Below are 20065 nucleotides of genomic sequence, written 5' to 3' on the forward strand. Positions count from 1 at the left end.
ACTGTCAAATGCTTGCCAATTCTTTACATTATTAGGTATGGTTGGCCTGTATCTAATCTCAGCTGTGAATTGATGATTTGGTTCAAATGGTAATTTACAGGTGCTGGCAAACATTGCTAGGCTATGAGCTTGCAAGTTATGTTTTCTCGGGATTTTGGCAAGCTGAGTTTCTGGAAATGTATTGAGGATCTCTATAGTTGTCCTTCTGTACTCTCTTAATCTGGGATCATTTGTTAAGAACTTCCATTTTATCTGTTGAATGATTAAATCAGAATCTCCTAGGACTGACACTCTAGTTGCTCCCAATTTCTTGACCAATTTAAGACCTAGCAATAAAGCTTCATATTCAGCCATATTATTAGTGCAATTAAAGTTTAACCTATAAGCATGGCCTTCAGCATGATTGTTTTCAAGATTGTGCACCCAAACTCCTGCTCCTGCTCCTAATTTGTTCACAGAACCATCAAATTCTAGGTACCAAAAGATTTCATGTTCATAATTAGTATCTGGAGTTTTAGGGATCTGTTCAATAGGGAGATCTGGTTTTTCAGTTTCTTCTGGTTTATCTGATGTTTCATGATTTTCAGAAATTTTTTGGATTCAGACACTAGACCTCTTATTTGCTATTTCTTCCGTTCATCTGCTAAAACTTTTATTGCATGCGGAGGATCCATTTCAGCATTGTAAAGGATAAAAGAATCCATATCTGAATGTATTGAGTAGATAGGGAAAGTTTGAGGTTTCTCTTGACTACTTACTATATACTTCATTAAGGTTTCTCTGTATAGTCTCTTAGGTTGATCAAACACTGAAACAGTAGCGTAAGACATGTCTAGCTGTAGAGATCCTTGAAGCATTGCACCCCAAGATCTAGACAATAACATGCCACACTGGGGTGGAATATCAGCTACTACTATGTCTATTAAGATGGTTTTGGCAGGATATTGGACTAGTGACACACATAAGTCTTTGATTAAACCCAAACATTTGACCTGACTTGAATCAAAAGAGAAAAGGTCTTTATATGGCCTGGTGATGTCAAGGTCTAACCTCTCCATTACAGATTTAGGCATTAAGTTATGGGAAGCACCAGAATCAAACATGGCATTATGGAGTATTTTATCATGTATGTTTACACCTAAGAAAGGAGGAACTTCTCCCTTTGCTATTTTTTCATTTACTCCAGGGCCAAATATCAATTCAGGCTGGTCATCAAAAACATTTACTGAATCTTCGTTCACAGAAATTTTGAGTGATCTGCTGATTTGACTTCTGTAGACATCATGTTTAGCTAATTCTGATAATGGAACAACTATCTTTAGTTTGTCTACTTCTGTCTCAAGATTGAAAGGTTTTTCGGTCTGAGTTCTTGTATTTCGGACCGCTGGATTTTCTGCGTTTTCTCCTCTTCAGGAGTGGGATTATGGGCTGAAATTGCTTCCAAATCAAGTTTTAGAAGCTCCCCTACTTTTCCTTTAGAAGGAATAGCAAAGGAAGGTTGTCTATTATGTGGCTGATTATCTGATACATCTTCAACAATCGGGTTATTAGGGTTAGGACCTGTTCTAGAAAGAATATGTACAGGGGGGTTATTGATCTTATCTTTGTTAGATTTCTTGGTATCTTTCTGTTTACTGGTTTCAGGGACATCTATTCTTCTGCTCCTCATATTGTATTGTTTGTGGACTTCATAAATCGTTGTATCATATCCCTCCCTAAAGTCAAATGTTTCACCTGACTGAGTTTGGAATTGTTTAAGAATGTGAGCTTCTTGATCCTCTTGAGTCAAGAAAACTTGTTGTTCATTGTTAAGTCCCATCATATTAATTTGAGTGTCTTCTGTTGGTTCATCAAAAGTTGAGGCTTCGGCATAATTTTCTTGAAATGGGGGCCTAATGTTTTGGTCAGGTCCTATCTTTCCAGTGTTAGGATTTTGGTTCTTCCTAAAATTTGGATTTCTCCCTGTATTGTTAAGTTGACCATCCCAAGGGGATTTTCTCTCAATTGTTTCTACTCTATCTCCAAGTCTTCCATTCCTTTAATAATAGCATCTAATTTCTGTTCAAAGGCAGAAGGTTCTTCTTTGAAAGGTGTCCTTCTTTCAGCGCTGGCTCTAAATCGTTTAGATATCAGGTTGGCCTCAACGCTGACAGCTACACTCTGCATCTCTTTTAGTTTTCGAGGAGCTCTTTCCCTAAGTTGGTATGCCATATCAGAATCAAATGCATCAGGGAATTTGATCAAGGGCAAACCTGGAGGAGGTCTGAGATTTTGAAGAATAGCATTGTAAACATTATTGAATCTGGTACAATGATCTTAGACAGTTTCTTGTGTGCCTCTTCTTCGGTTTTCATACTCTGATAAAATGTGGAGATGATCTTTCTTCTTTTCCCATCTGTTTAAGAAGGTCTGATAAAGAGCTTGTGGGTCATTGATACTGTTTGCAGGGAGGGATTTGAACCAGGTTCTAACATCTCCAGTTAAACTTTGAAAAATACTTTCATTCTAACATCATCAGCATCAATCTCATAACTTTCAAAATAGTTGATCATTTTATTGATATGTTGTTGAGCTGTGTAAGTGCCAGTGCCTTCAAAAGAAGGGATTTTACTTTGATAGTCTTGTGGCAAAGCCCCTGGATTAGCAGGTAAGTTTAGGGGAGTATATCGGTTTGCCATGGCTGCAGAAATAGATGTGACAACTAGAGGAGTAGGGATAACAATGGGAATCTGTGTTGTAGATGGAGGAGTGGAAAGGGTAGTTTGACGTGCTAATGGTGAACTTGGAGAAGCTGTAGTAATCACAGAAAGGTTTGATGTTCTTTCATAGATAAGCTCAGATTGGATGGAGTTCTACAAATGCCTGTCAAGGTGTGAAGTAACAACTTCAGTCTGCAAATTTTCAATGAATATTGGATTTTGAACTATGTGGGTTAACCCAGATTCTGAAAAGGTCTCAAATAAAGAGTGTTCAAAATGGTCATCAACAGGTTCATCCTCAGGGCAGGTCCATCTCATAGGACAGGATCTTGATCTGTATAGAGGCCGAGAACTAGCAGAATTTTCTTGGCTATCTTGTCTTCTAAGAATCCTAGGAATCAGATTAGGATTTTCAAACACAGGTGGGGGATTAGGATCAGGATGTGATCTGGTGTAATGAATCCTTTCTGAAGCTAATTTCTAGGTATGTTTTTGGTTTTTTCTTGAAATAGATTTGACAATACAACTTTAACAGTCTCTTCTAGGAGGTTTTAGATGTGGGAGTTTTAAACTTTCCTAAAGACTTTTTTGAAAAGAGGAACTGATCAAGTATTTGAAACCAACTGTTCAGTCCATAAGCTAGACCGGAGATAGACTGACGCAACATTCATTTACTTCTGCAATTGAAAAGCAAGAGCATTTCAAAGGCTACCTAGCTAACTTCAGGCTCCGTCTGTATCTTATGCAGTAAACAATAGTAACAAACAATTGTTCAAGTCCCCAGTGGAGTCGCCAATGATGTTATCACTCAGATTTTTCATAAAGTTGTAAGAAAGGGAAGGATGCCGAGGTAACCACAGACCAATCTTTTAAATACAGAATCTAGCCAATCTGTATCCAGAGAGGGCTCTCTCGTTATGATTTAGCTTTATTTTTAAAGGTATTAGGCTAGTTAGGAAGTTCTTGAGTTTTGTTTGAATTTGGGTGGTGAGATTCAATAGAACAGAGAGGTAAGACAGAGTAGTTCAGTCCATTGGGCTAATGGCGTCAAAGAAGATGGCTTTCTGGATTTGGTTTCTTAACAGATGGATGGCTTCATAGAGCAAGGTAGTCAAACAAGGAACAACTTAAAGGCTTGAAACAGATGGAATGGGCTCAAATTGGGTGAAGGGCAGTTAAGAATCCTTCAACCTATTTAAAGAGGGAAAATGGATGATTACTGATAAGGAGCAGTTAAGTATTCTTTAGCAAATAATCAACATGAAAGAATCAGGAAACAGGAGCAATTAAGAGTTCACTGCTTATCCAAATTCTGAAGAAAACACAGAGAACAATAAAGACTGAAAACAGAGTGCAATCAAGCATATTCTGAAGTTAACCTTTTCTTTATCATTCAGATTATGAAACACATATGATATAATAAACAAGAAAATTGTAAAACACGGGATATAGAGGACTTATTGATCCAGTGATTGATTCAAGAAGTGTGTGACAAGTCCTCTGCTTCAATTCTTCATCCAGTAAGCCAGACAACAGTTGATCCCAACAATGCTTTATTCCAAAAAAACAATAATACAGCAGAGTCTAAGAATCCACACACCCCCTTCAATACTCTAATGGAGGGGGTATTTATACAACAAAATATGTACAACCTATATCTCATAACAGCTGTGAGATAATATCTAGGTTTAACCTAAAATAGTTTACAAGTGAAAACAGAAACAGCTAGGAAAAGATATCTGATGTTGTGTTGGAGGCAGGCCTTTTATTCGGCTGGCAGTTGTCTTCTGTAGTAACTCTGCGTCGACTGCCTGTCTTCACTGTGCTCTTTACTTCTGATCTGACCCTCTTTACTTCTTCTCTGCTGCTTTTAATTATGCTCTGACATCTTTATCGCTAATCTGATACACTTTAATGCTGAACTAATACTCTTTAACTGTGTTTTGACTCCTGCTTATCGTTGTCCATCGTGTTCTAGTAAAACAAAAACAGCGAACGTGTCTTCTGATCATCTTTCCTCTGGCAATTTGTGTCTCTGAAGGCCCACTGGTTAGGGTAGCAATCTCCCTGTATATCCTTTTATTTCTTTTTTCTGCGAGCCTGGAAGTCCCTCGGTGTTGTTTCGAACTGTATTAAAGAGGAAGAAACTGTAAATGGCAGGTTGTTTGAAGCCGCGAGCTCATTGATGGAGTCTTTTCTGGTTAGGAGGCGGTCGAGAAACTAGAGCCGATATGGAGAAAAATATAACAAAAAATGACGATTTTACCCTTTTTATTTGACAAAATGAAGTTTTGGCGAGAATTTTTTATTTGAATGACAGATGACGTAAGCAGTACGGATGACGTCAGCGAAACTACGGGGCAAGTGACGTAGCGTGCAACGTCAGCACCGGGCGAAGGACGTCAGCAGATGACGTCAGCAAGGGGGGGTGGTAAGCGGTTTTGCCCGCACCGCTTTTGGGTCAAGTGGTTTCGGGCGGAGGGCGAGCGAGCAGGCTAAGAGCGCAACGCGTGACGAAGGTACGGCGGAAAACCGCCCTGTCCCCGCGAGTTAAATAGTGGCGATGAAGGGTGACGCGATATTGATTATCGACCGTCGGATGCATAGGCGGAGATCTAACGGTGGACAGGCTTAAAACTTGGCGGGAGGTTAACCTGCAGGGCTGATGTATTAAACCATGTTTTAAATGTATCGAGGTGGTTTTCATTGGTTCGCGGGGTGTTTGGTTATTAATTAACCGGGGGTTAATTAATCCCTTTATGCGCGCGGGGAGGGTTCTTAATAAGTTTCAGATAAACTTATTAATCCACGTTTTTAAAACAGTGCTATGGTCGTATTTCAACCAGGGCGGGGATATGTAATGATATCAGGATTTTATTATATACATATTACGGGAAGGGTAACAATTTACATGGGATTTATATAATAAAAATTAGAGGTTAATATGAAAAATGAATGCGCGCTAAGTAAAAAAACAGTTTATATATTTTTAAACTTAGGCTAAAGAGGGAATGGGGTTTATATGATAAATATGGCCACTTTCCTAAGTAAAACAGGGTTTTTACTTAGGCAGTGGATGAAATGGAAGGAGTGGCTTTTTAGTGATATTAAGAACAGATTTTTAATATTTTAGGGGGGGGAATTAGTAAATGATTAGGAAAAAATATGAAGGGGAGTTAGTTATGAAACTTTGCCTCGCTTGAGCTACTCCAAGTCTAATGTCTGCCATGGCACTTGTGATAGAAGTGAAAGTTAACCTTTTTTAGAAATATAATCCATCACAAGTATCATTCTGCAACACCATCTACCTACTTGGCCTAGTATTTTCCTTCTCTTTACTTGGGTGCACTTGGACTGGCAAACCCTCATCAACTTTTCTTTTCTTTGCATAGTAAGCCTACCTAAGTCTGCATTTATTACTTCCAAGGGCTCAGATTAAATTGTTGAGCTCCTTTGCTTCTCTACCTATCTACTTATCTGTCAAGTTTGAACAGTTTGGTCAAATTTTATTCTCCATCTCTAAAACAGGAAATTCAAATATGAACTAACCAAGATTAAGCTGTTTGGCCATTCATCAATTGTGGCAAAAGTTAACAAGCTGTACATAATGTTTTACTTACAGAAAACGAAAAAGTAGTGGCATTTTGGACTTGCACACTTTCTTGGTCTTTCTTTGTTTGGGTTTCATTTCTTTCACTTTTTCTTTTGACCATTTTATTCTGACCCTTTGATTTTTCTTTTACGACATACCCTCTTTACATTTTTTACATTTTTTTATTTTTTGATAATATGGAAACCCTTTGCAACAAGAAAAGAAATGAACATATTACGAAGCTCATCAAGTCAATCATGAAATATGACACCTATTGGTATAGGAGTATAACAGAGTCTTCGCATGAGTGAAAGAAAATGAACAGGCTTCTGAATTCTCTTTCTTTGCATGGTTCATCCTTCTCTTTAAGATCTTCCACTAGGTTCATTCTTTTATTTAGGACCTTCACATCTCCAACGAGCTTCTAATCAACTAACAAGATGTGTGTTGTATCTCTCAAATGAGGTCGATGTCCTTTCATTTATAGTCTTTCCAAGAGGCTCAACTGGCCCTCTCTAGGTTGACTTTAGTTTGGCTGGCCAACTTTATTTGGAGAACTTTTCTAGACACTTTAAATTACAAAAAATAATTTTTGATAAAGACTTATTGACTCATGACAATCCTAAGAGCACTCAATGGGTGCTATAACCTAATGACCAACGACCTTGAGCATGAAACCCATGCTTAAATAAATTTTCTTTTACAAAAAATATTTTTCTTTTTCTTCTTTCGACAAGTACATAAGAGTTTTGGTTACTCCCTTCGACCATTGAGTTTGACTAAGAAACCTTATGGTTGGGGAAGTTAGTTTTGAGGCTTGGAGTGATCCCTTAGGTCATTGTGTTTGACTGAGAGACTAGTAGGCTTTGTCGAGTCATTGATTTTGAGTACTCCCCCTTGGGTCATTGCATTTGACTAAAGACATTGATCCTTTTGATATCGAGATCAATATTCCTCCCTTGGGTCATGGACCGAGAGACTATATAGTCAAGGACTTCAATATTGAGATAGGGATTCCTCCCTTCGGTAATTGAACTTGACCAAGAGACCCTTGTTTATGGTCTGGGAGATGGACCCTGTGTACTCTCTTAGGTCATTGGGTTTGACCAGGGAACCATTGGTATGGTTGGAGAGTTTGATCATGATTACTCCTTTGAGTCATTGTGTTTGACTAAGAGACCAGTAGGTCAGTCAAGGAGATTGATGTTGGGTTCTCTCTCTTCAGTCATTTGTTGACTGAGAGACTAGTGGGATGATCAGAGAGATGGACTTTGATTACTCTCTTGGGTCATTGGGATTGACTGAGAAACCATTTCATATGGTTGCAAAGGTTAGCCTCATGAACAATGTTGATTGATCCCTTGATGCCATTGGGTTTGGCTTGTGGGATGAGATTGATGTTATCACCTTTCCTTATGATGAGATTGATCTCTCCCTTAGGTCATTACCGAGAGACCAGTGGATTGGTCAGGGAGATTGATCTTGAGAGAGAATGAAAAGTACCTCCTTGGCTAAGAAGTACTTTTCAATAATAAAAAGAAAAGGAAAATTATAATTGCAGTGAATATTTTCATTAATAAAAAGAAAATAAAATTCTTAAATTTTAATTAATGCCCCCACAAGTGCCCAAGTCGGCCCTCCTAGAACAAGTCAATCTGGCCCCTTAAGGGCACATATTCGACCCCCCTTTGGAGACTATTTATAAGTGACCCCTCCTCATTTGTGCATTGATTCATATCAAGAATTATCTCATTCCCAGTAAGGAAGGAGGAGAAGGCCGAAAATCAAAAGAAGAGGAAAGAGGATGGCTTGGTGGCTTGGCACTTGTGGGAGGTCGTGTTCTGGTTAACTATTATCTTGATGTCTTGTTTTGACTGGATGAATTGATGAACTGGATATTCTCTCATAAGGAAAGCTTGTTGGGTTTTTCCCTCGGCATTGACCAAAATGTTGTTGTCTCTTGTCTCACTGTTTTATAGTGATCGATATTGCTACTTTATTGTTAATATTGTTAATTTTTGAAATTTTCTTACATATAACCGCTTGATGATGGTAAATGCTATATGAAGTTAATAGTAAAAATGTATCGTTTAAAGTTGGAATCTATGAAGAAAATTTCTCTAGTTTATTTTATACTAGAAAATCAACATCTTCCTTCAAGAAGCATGCCAAATGGGAGACAACACTAACCGGAGCATACATGGAGAGCTCTTATGTAAAGCTATCTATGGGCCATCATAAAGTTATTGGCTAGTTGGCTATCAAATGAGGATAAAAAAGGTTTCCTATGGGTTACCTACTTTTGGTGGGTAACACCTATTTGTGCCCATCTTGAATAGTGGAAAGAAACATGCCTTGGGGAAAGCCACACTAGACAAGGGGAAAGGGATAACCTCCTTGGTGAAGTATGGGAACAAGAATACAATCAAGAGTGGTCAATAGTAATACACATTAGAATGACCTTAACAGTGAACAAAAGCACATGGTTATGAAGATGGTTAATATACCTTTTGATAGATGGCCCACCTTCCTTCAAGAAGTACGCTAGAAGGAAGAGAGCATTGACCAAAGCATAGGTGGAGAGATCTGAAGTGAAATTAAATATGGATCATCATAGCGCTGCTAGCTAGTTGGCTGACCAAAAAGGAGAATTTCTCGTTGGGGTTACCCACAAAATTAATTACAATTAGAACTATAACAGAGAAGAAAGTTCAAATGAGACATTTACAAATATTTGGAAAATATAATCCTATTGAGCTTGAATAAGCTTTGAAATTTGTCTCGTAGAAACCCTAAAGTAAAGTACAACTTAAGCATAATCATTATATTCATACTGGTTGTACTCTTCAGTAGACATCTAGTACATCTTAAGCATAATCATTGTACTCTTCCATGGAAAAGGCTCTAAAATTACTAGTAGACATCACACGCTGGACTATTGACTTCTTATCTTCGTTGGGCTTCCCTTGCGTGGGGCCAAGGCCATGTATTTTATCACCAAGGACTTGTTTCTATTATTAACATTTTTTCCACTTTTTTAAGTGGTAAAGCTCAGGAGTGAAATATACAATACCATCCATCCAATAATATACAACTATCAATGCCAACTAAGAAGATATAAGTTGTTTGCATTCAAACCATAGTTTTCAAAACCAGCCCAGCTAACCGATTACAGGTCTAACTGACCGGTTAGTAGGCCCACCGGTTGAAACCAGCCAAAAAACCCAGTCAGAGAGGTGACTTCCCCATTTTTTGCAACTAACCGGTCCTAACCGACCGGTTTAGGATAGAACCGGCCGGTTTGTATCAAACCAGCGAGTTCCATCCTAAACTGGTCAGTCAGGAGGCACACCCACCGTGAGCCCAAAAAGTGACTTTTTGACTATGTTTTAGGGGTTTTGGGGGGGAACTAAGGGTTCTTTCCCTCCAAAAACACCCTCTCCAAGCCCTTAAGAGGCCCCTCTCACTCTCATTTGTCTTACACATCTAATTTGGAGTGTTTATGTGTGTTTATGAGTGTTTGTAAGTTTGTTTGTGAGCTTGGAGAGTGTTGAGTTTTTGTTGAATTAGTCATCTTGGAGTTGGAGTTGGAGCTATTTTGGAGATAGTGTGTAGCTGTGAGTGGAGTTGCCATCTTCAAGAGGAGGCAAAGAAAGCTAGTTTGCATTTTCCAGGTAAGGATTTTCACTCGAAAATTCCTCGTTTGACTGTTGTCCATGAATTAAAAGTTTGTGTTAAAAATTTATAAACTTCTCACTTCTATCATCTATGATATGAACTCTCTAGCTCTATGCTATCAAATTTTGTAGCTTGCATGTGCATTTGTTTTCCTACATTTATCTTTGGTTTTCCATGTTGCTTAGCTGCAATTTTTTTTTAAATGGCAGATTTCTTTGCAAACTGTTATTATTTCAAGCAAACATGGCTCCAAAAAGAAAGGACAGTGCATGGGCTCATTATGATGTAATTGATGGAAAAATGATATGCAAATTATGCCATAAATCAATTGGAGGTGAGGGTATTCTTAGGTTGAAACAACACTTGGCTGGGATAAGAGGCCAAGTAAAGCCATGTGATGCATCAAATGCATTGTTAGGTCCTATTAGGGTAGAATACATTTCCAAGCTTGAAAAGTTTTATGAGGATAAGGCTAGGGAGAAGGCCATCCAAGATGACATTGCAAGGAAGAGGGAATTATTAGAAGCCATAAAAGAGAGTGGGTATGATGATTGTGAGATTCAAGACTCCTCTTCTATCCCTTCCACCAATGACCCCTTTCACTATGTTCATCCTTCTTTTGGCCAACCATCAAAAGGAACGAAGAAAACAAACATCCAAAGTTATTTCTCATCTTCTGCCAACATTGTCTCTTCTAATCCCACTTCCTCCTAGCCAAGTTCTCAACCCACTTTGGATCAACATTGGAAAAGACAATGCAAAGAAACTTCTCATCAATACATTGTTAGATGGTGGTATGATTCAGCGATCCCATTTAATGCTACTCGCTCACCTTATTACCATGCTATGTGGGACTCTGTTATAGCTGCAAGAAAAGGCTTCAAAGGCCCTAGTTTGCATGACTTGAGGGGAGCTCTTTTGCAAAAAGAGATATCTTCCATTGATGAGTATTTTGTTGAGTTTAAAGATTCATGGCTTAAAACAGGTTGTTCCATCATGTCAGATGGATGGATCGATGGAAAGAACTGCACTATCATTAATTTCCTTGTTTCTTGCCCTCAAGGAACCATGTTTTTGAAATCAGTTGATGCATCTGATAAAGTGAAGGATGCAGCCCTTCTATTTGAGCTTTTGGATAACATTATTCAAGAAGTTGGGGAGCAGCATGTTGTGTAGGTCATCACCGATAATGCCTCAAACTATGTTCTTGCTGGAAAGATGCTTGAGACCAAATATAAGACCATATTTTGGACTCCATGTGTTGCACATTGCATAGACCTCATGCTTGAGGATATAGGCAAAGTGGAGTGGGTAAAAAACATTGTAGAGCATGCCAAGTGCATTACAAAATACATTACAACCACTCATGCGTATTGAGCCTAATGAGGAAAAACACTGGGGGAAAAGAGCTTGTTAGGCCTACAATTACGAGATTTGCAACTCACTTCCTCACGTTGCAATGTCTCAATGGTCAACATAAAAACTTGCAGAAAATGTTTTCCTCTGAAGAATGGTCTGAATCTCGGTGGGTTCGTAGACTAGATAGAAAAGACACCAAAAAGAAAGTGTTAGACACTTATTTTTGGAAAAGGTCTCTAAAGCTTGTGAAAATTACCAAGCCCCTTGTTAACATGCTAAGGATGGTGGATGGGGAAGATTGGCCATGGACTACATTTATGAGGCTATGGATCATGCAAAGGAGCAGATATGGGCAGTTTACAAGGAAAAATTAGCTAAATATGGCCGTATATGGGAGATCATTGATCACAAATGGAACAATCAACTCCATCGTCCTATACATGCAGCTGGGTTTTTTTTTAACCTAAAGTATTATTATAAAAATCAGCGAGGAGATCTGCATGATGGGGAGGTCAGAGCTGGATTGATTGATTGCTTGGAGCGCATGGTCCCTAGCCATGCAGACCAGTTGGAAATACATAGACAACTTACTGTTTTCAATATGGCAGGTGGTACTTTTGGCAAAAGCTTGGCAAAGATGGCAAGAGATGTGGACCAACCAGGTAAGCAATTCCAATTTCCAATTTGTTTTTCTTTTCAAGTTAAAATTGTTTACGTTCTTTACAATTCAAATTATAAACCAAGTTACTAATTAATGTCTTTTTCTTTGCGGCACATTGGTGGGAGTCATTTGGTGGCCAGTGCCCTCAATTGCAAAGGTTTGCAATTAGAGTCCTCAGTCAAACTTCCAGTGCTTCAGGTTATGAGCGCAATTGGTTTGTTTTTTAGCGCATACACATGAAGAAGTGAAACCGTTTGGAACAAAAACAGTTAAATGATCGTGTTTTCGTGCAATACAACCTTCGACTGAGGAGGAACCAAATGATGAGCAAAACCCCTGATCTAGATCCCATTGTGTTGGATGATATTGATCCAACATCAGAATGGGTGGAGGAGGCTGAAGATTTTGTGTTTGAGGCTACTTTTGATATCAACATGGCTTTAGCGGGGGATGAAGCAGATTATGTGGTGGCATCAGAACCAGGATAAGTAGCGGCATCAAGGAAAGGCAAAGAACCAATAGTTGTGCAGGTCGACAAACTCGTGCTTCCATTAGGTCCACTTCTATCGTTATTGGTAGCATTGATACTGAGGTTGCAGATCAGGCTGAGGCATCCTCAGACACTGAACCAGATGATGTCTATGTAGCTCCTGATGATGATCCTGTGGCTAGTAGTGGTAATGAACTTGATGATTGATCATGTGTACACTGTAGACTTGTAGTAGGCCAATGGCCTCATAGCTTGCAGCACTGTTTTTGGACTTTATAGGCAATTTAGAGCCTCATTGCTTATGTATTTTGCTATTTTGTCGATGATATGTATTGCACTCTGTGCCATTTTGATATATTCACCTTTACACGGTATATAAATGAGCAAACTTTGCATGTTTTGTCTTTATTGGCTTGGAATCATGGTTTTGAATCTTAAAAATAGTTTTGTTTCATTAAAAATTAATTATTTAATGTATTTTTCTAAAACCAGTTTGTTTAGACCAAACCAGTCCCAGTTAGACCGGTCCGGTCATCGGTTCCGGTTTTAAAAACACTGATTCCAACAACCAAAATGTACAGGATTTTGATTCAAACATTACAGGATGTAGTTGGATCCCCCGAACCACTGGTCCATTGGCAAGAACAATACCTTACATTCAGCAATAGACCTGAGATATTACAATATGCTAGGCTATATTTACATTCAATTTCTTGATTTGCTCCTGTCACATAAAAAGCCCAGTATTCATGGCTAAATAGGACAGGCCAATGAGTGAAAATCTGTAGCTCATTGAAAAGACCAGAAAGGCCTCAATGCAATTAAAATGGACTACAGAAAAAGGATACCATGGAACAACCACCATGTATTGGCGGGGATGTAAATTATTTTTTCTTTATCCGTAGTCCAGGAATACCCTTGAGACCCATTTTTGCTGCAGTTTTCCTCAATAGTTCTGGTTGCTGTTCCAAGCCAATTGAGCGACTGAATTGATTTGCAAGCTCAACAAGTCTTGTTTTATCTCGGCCAATAGCTTTCACAGAATTGTAGTACCCAAGCCATGCATGATAAGCATATTCTTTGGCACTTAAATCAACATTAGCTATTGCATGCTGTACCTGTCAACAACCAGAGAGTTGTTTATCATCAATAGATATGTTTATCTAGCAACTCAACAGCACAAATACTTTATAGCATTGACAGTCATGAAAGGCATGCATGGTCTTTAGTGATCAACCAACCCAATTCAAGCAAGTATCATCCCAAGGATAACACATATTTTCTTGCTAATGTAAACATAAGCCTTGCATGCTAAATTCTTGCCAAAACAGAAGACAGCTAGGCAAAGCAACAGAGTAAAAGCTATAAGCAAATTAACGCAGGCTTGGTGCTCTATTGTATGTTTTCAAATGTATTATAGTAAGAGAAACAAATAGGATTTCTGTCCAGATTAAGGGCATCTGTGTTGTGGACTGGATTGGATATCATAAGACTGAAATGATGTATTTAAAACTTAAATTTCCCCATTGTTGCTGTTTTACTGAAAGTGATTTTACCAGAAACCATTCAACCATGGCTTATAGTTATTGGCAATGTGGCAGAGATTTTCAGCAATAATATATAACCAGCATAAAATAAATTACACACTCCATTGAAACTATTAATATAAGATAACAAGAAGCTATGTCTTGGAGGGGTAAAACTCACCCTTGATATCATCTCCGAGTGCATTTCCGGCAATGAAGCCCTCTTTATCGGCAAATCCTGCACATCAGCTAAAAAGAATTCTTCCCAAGGTGCAAGCAACAGCAAACCATGTCCCTCTTTTCCTTTACGTCCAGTTCTACCAAGTCTGTGTATGTATTGCTCACGATCAGGTGGTAACCCCATCTGTATAAAAAAAATCAGATTGTCACGTATGACCAGAGAGAACTCTATTAAAGCACCGATTTCTTACAATGCAATCACCCACTTCAGATAATAACAAGAATCAAAGATAGCACCCTACATCATAAGGAGCTACACAATTTACAGAAAAAAAATCAAATATATAATTCAACTCGTTAAATTTATGATTCTGAGACTAATGAAACCCAAGAAAGTAATCAACATCCAGATTTCATTCACGAACCAGAACTTAACCAACAAATAGAAAAAATTGTTTTAAGAAAAGTTATTGTCAGGTTACTGTTTAAGTGACCATTCCCAGTTAACTCACTACTCCCAGTCTTCACAGGTATTCTGTTAAACTTCAATAACCCCAACATGAGGTCTTAAAGTAACTTGAACATTTAAGCTGGCAAAAAAAAGTTATCAGGGAGTTACAATCACTTATTGTAGTGGAAGATTTGCCTAAAATGCATGGTGCACTACATGGTCCTTGTTACCACTCAAACTAGCAGGGGTCCTAGGAGGGGATCCTAAAAGGGAAACTACTAGGTCAAGGACAACAATGCAGCGATAGTCCACTGTCACCTCAACTAAGGCTCCCTACTCTTTACGGACCAATGTTACTTTGGAGCGGGAGCGGGAGCGACCATTTTCAAAAGCTCCCGGGAGTGATTTTAAAAAAAAAATATATATATATATATATATATTTTAATTTTTGATACATATATGTCAACAAAAACATGTAGAATGATGAATTAGATATAAAAAACATAAAAAAACATAGATTGATCATTGAACCATATCACATCAATCATCTAGATTCTATAAATTATAATCTTCATCAACCATGTCCACAAGTTAGTAAAATACATATTACAACTGCAACATATTGAGTCTCGTGAATCATGATTCATCAAATTCAATCTTAAAGTTTCAACTTCAAGCTTTCAAAATTGAAAATTCAATATATAACATTTATCATCATTGATCACCAAAGTTGTACTTGTAAGCTAAGTTCAACCATTACAAGAAGTAATATCTTAGATATTTCTAAGTCCTAACTTTTAACTGTTAACATGAAATGAAATGTTATAAAATGAAACATGAATAATGAAATGAAATAAAACAACTTTAGTCTTTCATGAAGCATCATATTCATAATTCACAATCATTACCAATGAGTTATAATTGCCAACTTCAAACTTCAAATTTTCATTGTCACAGTCATATATTGTTTACAAAAATTATCATTATGATATGAAAGAGTCAAGAGTCGAGTCAAGGACTCAAGACTCAACAGTTATGAAAACTAATAGAAACTAGAAGAGTCTCCAAGAGTATAAGCAGGTCGTGGTGGTCTTCTAGGAGTCTCCCGCACAGACCGACGACCAAAACTAGAAGGCACATGCCCTCCACGTGAGGGTGTAGATGGAGGTGGCGACAGCAAAGGAACAAGACTCGGACCTCGAGCACTGCTACTGGATGCTGGAGATGGAGGTGGCATGGGTGCTGCAGCTGCAGTTGCTTCATCTTCATCCCTTATAAGTTCATCTTCCAGTTCTTCAAGATGCACTATACCATCCTCCAAATTGTCATCCTTTGGGTGATTGTCCCAAATTTTCCTCATAAGCCCAATCACAATAATGACTCAACAACCTCAAGTTGTATTGCACCTAAACCACGCTTTCTGCTCAGTTTTCATTGAGTCTGTTTCTTTTCACATTGTGTATGAAGCTGTAGGTGCTCCAACACCTCTCTGCAGAAGAAGTATTCACAACCTGTGATAGAACTTTTTTTGCCAATTTTGGCAAAAGTCCATGGCCGCCATATGTTTCCCACCATGTGAGAGCATCAAATCTGTCTCTGTCTTCCATTGCATGGAAGGTACCAAACAAACCAGTGCCACTGAAGTATTTGCCTATTTCAAGGCGCACAGCTGCACATTCCTCCCTGTCAGGTATCAACTTTTCTAATGCTTGCAAATATCCACTAGTTACTTCTGCATCTAAATGGAGTTTGATCCTAATCCCACCCCCTGGTGTAGGTTGGCCCAACCAAGATGTAGAGTAGTATTTTGGCGTAAGGATATACGCCAAGCAATGTAGTGGAAGATTAAGTCTATTCCACCGTTCACACACACAATCATGAATTAGTTTGTACAAGTTGGGATCTTTGTTATGAACAATATCTTTTATTTGCCCCAACATGGTATCCATTTTCTCATACACCTCGCCAATCACTGGTTTGTCTGTATCTGCAAACCGAATCATGTGATAAATGGGCTTGGTGAAATCCAATACTTGCCTCACACTTGTCCAAAACTGACCATCAAGAGCGGCCTCCTCCACCAGTTCAAAACCTTGCCTGTCAGCGACATTTGTAGCCCTTTCCTTTAATACCTGCCAATGTGGACTTGATACCATGCTAGCCAATGACTCTCTTACCTTCAAAAGGCACCTGAAGGTGAGGTAATAGCTACCAAATCTGGTCTTCGCAATCTTCAACAACTCCAATCTCGAGTGATTGTGGAAAAGGCCATGGGTATTGCTATGATTTGTAATAAATTTTATCATTTGTTTGCCTTTCTTGTACAAATCACCAATCCATTGGTATTGTGCATTTTTGTTCTTGACAACATCATGCATCAAAAGGTTCAATGTGTGAACCAAACATTCAGACCAAAATATGTTGGGGTATTTATCCTCAATAATTGCTCCCGCTGCCTTACAATTAGGAGCATTATCAGTGATGACTTGGATGACATTGTATGGCCCAATACGGTCAATTGTTTCAAGTAATGCTTCTGCAATGTTGATGCCCGTCTTGAACTTGTCTGAGTAATCATGTGTAGTTATAAAGATGGCACCACTAATAGACACAGCAAGAACACTTATCAATGGCTTGCCTTTTACATTTGTCCATCCATCAGATACAATGGACACCCCATGGTCAGTCCAAGAACTTGTCATTCTATTCAAAGAACGTGATATTTTTGCTTTTTCATGATCAAGTCCAACGGTTCTTGCCTTGTCATACCCAGGGCTCTTCTATCCTTTAGGGGCATCATTTATGGCAGAAACCATTTCGTGCCAATAAGGTGGCGAAGAACATTGAATGGTATCCCACATGCATAGAGAAACCTGTAAACCTTTGAATCCACATCATTCCTACACCCATCATCAAGGAAATCTGATATGGTTCTACACCTTAAACCTGATGACCCTGTGCCTCCATATCCACTGCCTTGGGAGGATGCTAAAGGAGTTCTTTGTGCTTGTGATTGTGAGCTTGGTTCAAAGAAACCCCTTGATTTTTTTGATTTGTATTGGGATTCCTCCTCTTCCCTTATGTATTTGGCTCTATCTGCTGCTAACACCGCTGGACAAGTTTTGATTCCTATTTGTTTGTCTCCATCCCATGGCCTTTTCCCGCAGAGGTGTTTTCTGGCACGGGTGTATGAACTTGTGTAATCATTGTTGCAATGGGGGCAATGAAATTTACTGGTTCCACCCCCTTTCCCTGCTTCAGGCCTGTTAACATATTTCCACAATGGGGTTTGGTCTTGTTTAGTTTTTTGAGAGTCATGTTCACCCTCCTCCAGCTCCTCCTCACCGGGGTTTTCATCAAATCCACTTTCTCCAGCTTCTTCATCCCCCTCTTCATTTTGGCCCCTCCGTTTCCTACTCTCCAGCACCATAATAACCATAAAAGGGACCAAGAAGAGGAAAATCCCAAGAAATATAGCCAGGTCCATGATGTTTGATATTTGTAGGCTTTTGAATCTGCAAATTAATTTAATTTATTTAGATTAATTAATTTAATAATTTTAATCTATTAATTTAATTTAGATTCATGATTTTTTTACTAAATATAGTTAATAAACTAAATTAAACTACCTAAATTACTACCTAACTAAATTAAACTAACTAAACTAACTAAATTACTAACATACTTACCTCTTTGCAGGCTTGCTCCTCACTCCTCGGCACTTGCTCCTTGCTTCTCCTTGCTCCTTTGCTCTTGCTCTCATTCAAGTGATAATGAAATGTTTGTTTGCCCCATTGAGTTTTTAAAACAATTTTTTTTTTTAAATTGGATTTTTTTTCGCGTCCGCGGCTTTTTTTCCTCCCGGATCGCTCCCGGCGTCGGTCGATTCGCTCCCGGAGCGAATATTTAACGCTCGGGAGCGATCGCTCCCCGATCGCTCCCGAGCGTTAAATATTCGCTCCGAGAGTGACGCTCCCGATGTCGCTCCCGAAATTGGCAGGGAGCGCAAATTTTTTTATCGGGAGCGCGCTCCTGAGCTGCTCCCGCCCAGAGCGCGGATTGGGAGCGGGAGCGCTCCCCCGCAACACTGTTACGGACTTTCACTGATGGGAGGAGACCCGGTATAAAGGGAATCACTAGATGAATAGGTCAATGAAAGGATAAAGAGTGATTCCTAAGGCTTCTTCACAAGAGAGACTCAATTGTATGGTTTACTTGCTTGAGAAGCAAGGTTATAGGCTCTCTAGGAAGGGCTAAGAGGGTCTTTGAGGTTAGGGTTTGAGAGTATATATATAATATTATCAAGGAAGCCCCTAGACTTAAAAATCCCTATGAATGCTTGGCTCCTAAGTGATCTTTGTGGAACTGGAGTTAACACATTGTGGGACCACAAAGGGCAAGTGGACCCAAAATTAGGTTAAGGGTATCAAGTTGATCAACTAAGGAGGTACTTGGCCTAATTAGGGAAGGGAAGAGGATCAAAGAAAGAATATTTTTTTGATGATTTAATGCTATGATCCCAATGAGGTCACTATCCAATGGGAAACCAAGGGCAAGAATCGATCTTTGAGATAGGGCTTGAAATACCTCAAGATCCCACTATCGGAATCTCGTGAAATTTGGAGGGCTTCTTCAAGACACACCAACACAGTTGTGGGCAAGAGATCAAATTCTTTTGATGAATTAATTGTGAGAAAAGTGATGCCCTAGGTGACCTATGGAGGTTAGCCCTAGAAAAAGAGGGGAAGGTGAGAGGAATGCTCTTTGAAAATGATCACCTATGGAAGGATTAGTGCCTAATCCTTTGGGGAAGATGGAGCCAAGATGAAATTTGTGATTTAGAGGAACTATACCCAATCAAGGAGCCTTTGTGGCCTCTTATGATCGCCCACGCTTGTATTAGGCCATAAAAAGAAATCAACAAGAAATAACAATGCAATTTTATCTATGTGCATCTATTCTAGCATGATAACATCACATGATAATGGTAGTTATGCAAAAATCAGTATGCAATGCATCCTACCCTACCATGCACGTTACATTATGCAAATGCTAAGTGTAATCATATAGCCAATGTAACTAGTGTATTATTAAATCAATATAAAAACATTTTTCCTTATGAACCATCATGAGGCAGGAGACCCAGACATCACTTTTCCCATTGCAAAATTTGCTTGATGAATGGTAAGTGTGGGGGGCGGCAACATTCGAGGACCATGCACCAATGGTCATAGACAAGGAGGGAAAAGAGGAATCCAACTCGCGCAACCTTTCTTGCAATGAAAATATGGAGAACTCAATGACCAAGCTCATAAACTTTCGATGAATAGTAACCTCAGGCATATCCTCCTCACGGCATAACGTGATAGATTTCTCATCCACATCCACATTTACATTAACTTGATTATCAATGGAGGAACTAGGTGGAC

The 20065-nt window shown here is 38.8% G+C and overlaps 1 protein-coding gene across 1 annotated transcript in view; it reads right to left on the reverse strand.

Moving 5' to 3' along the window:
• Positions 1 to 12991: 12991 nt before the first annotated feature.
• LOC149181748 (DEAD-box ATP-dependent RNA helicase 25-like) overlaps positions 12992 to 20065 on the reverse strand; it is a 188915-nt gene continuing 181841 nt past the window's right edge. The window contains exons 9-10 of the mRNA XM_089414308.1: positions 14187 to 14369; positions 12992 to 13597 (exon numbers count right to left, since the gene is read on the reverse strand). Coding sequence (XP_089270434.1) covers positions 13364 to 13597; positions 14187 to 14369 — 417 coding nt within the window. The 3' untranslated portion in view covers positions 12992 to 13363. The remainder of the gene's footprint in view (positions 13598 to 14186; positions 14370 to 20065) is intronic.

This window comes from Pinus tabuliformis, chromosome 3_2 (genome assembly GCF_031772625.1).
Source record: "Pinus tabuliformis cultivar Carrire ecotype Pingquan chromosome 3_2, CPIR1, whole genome shotgun sequence".
Taxonomy (NCBI): domain Eukaryota; kingdom Viridiplantae; phylum Streptophyta; class Pinopsida; order Pinales; family Pinaceae; genus Pinus; species Pinus tabuliformis.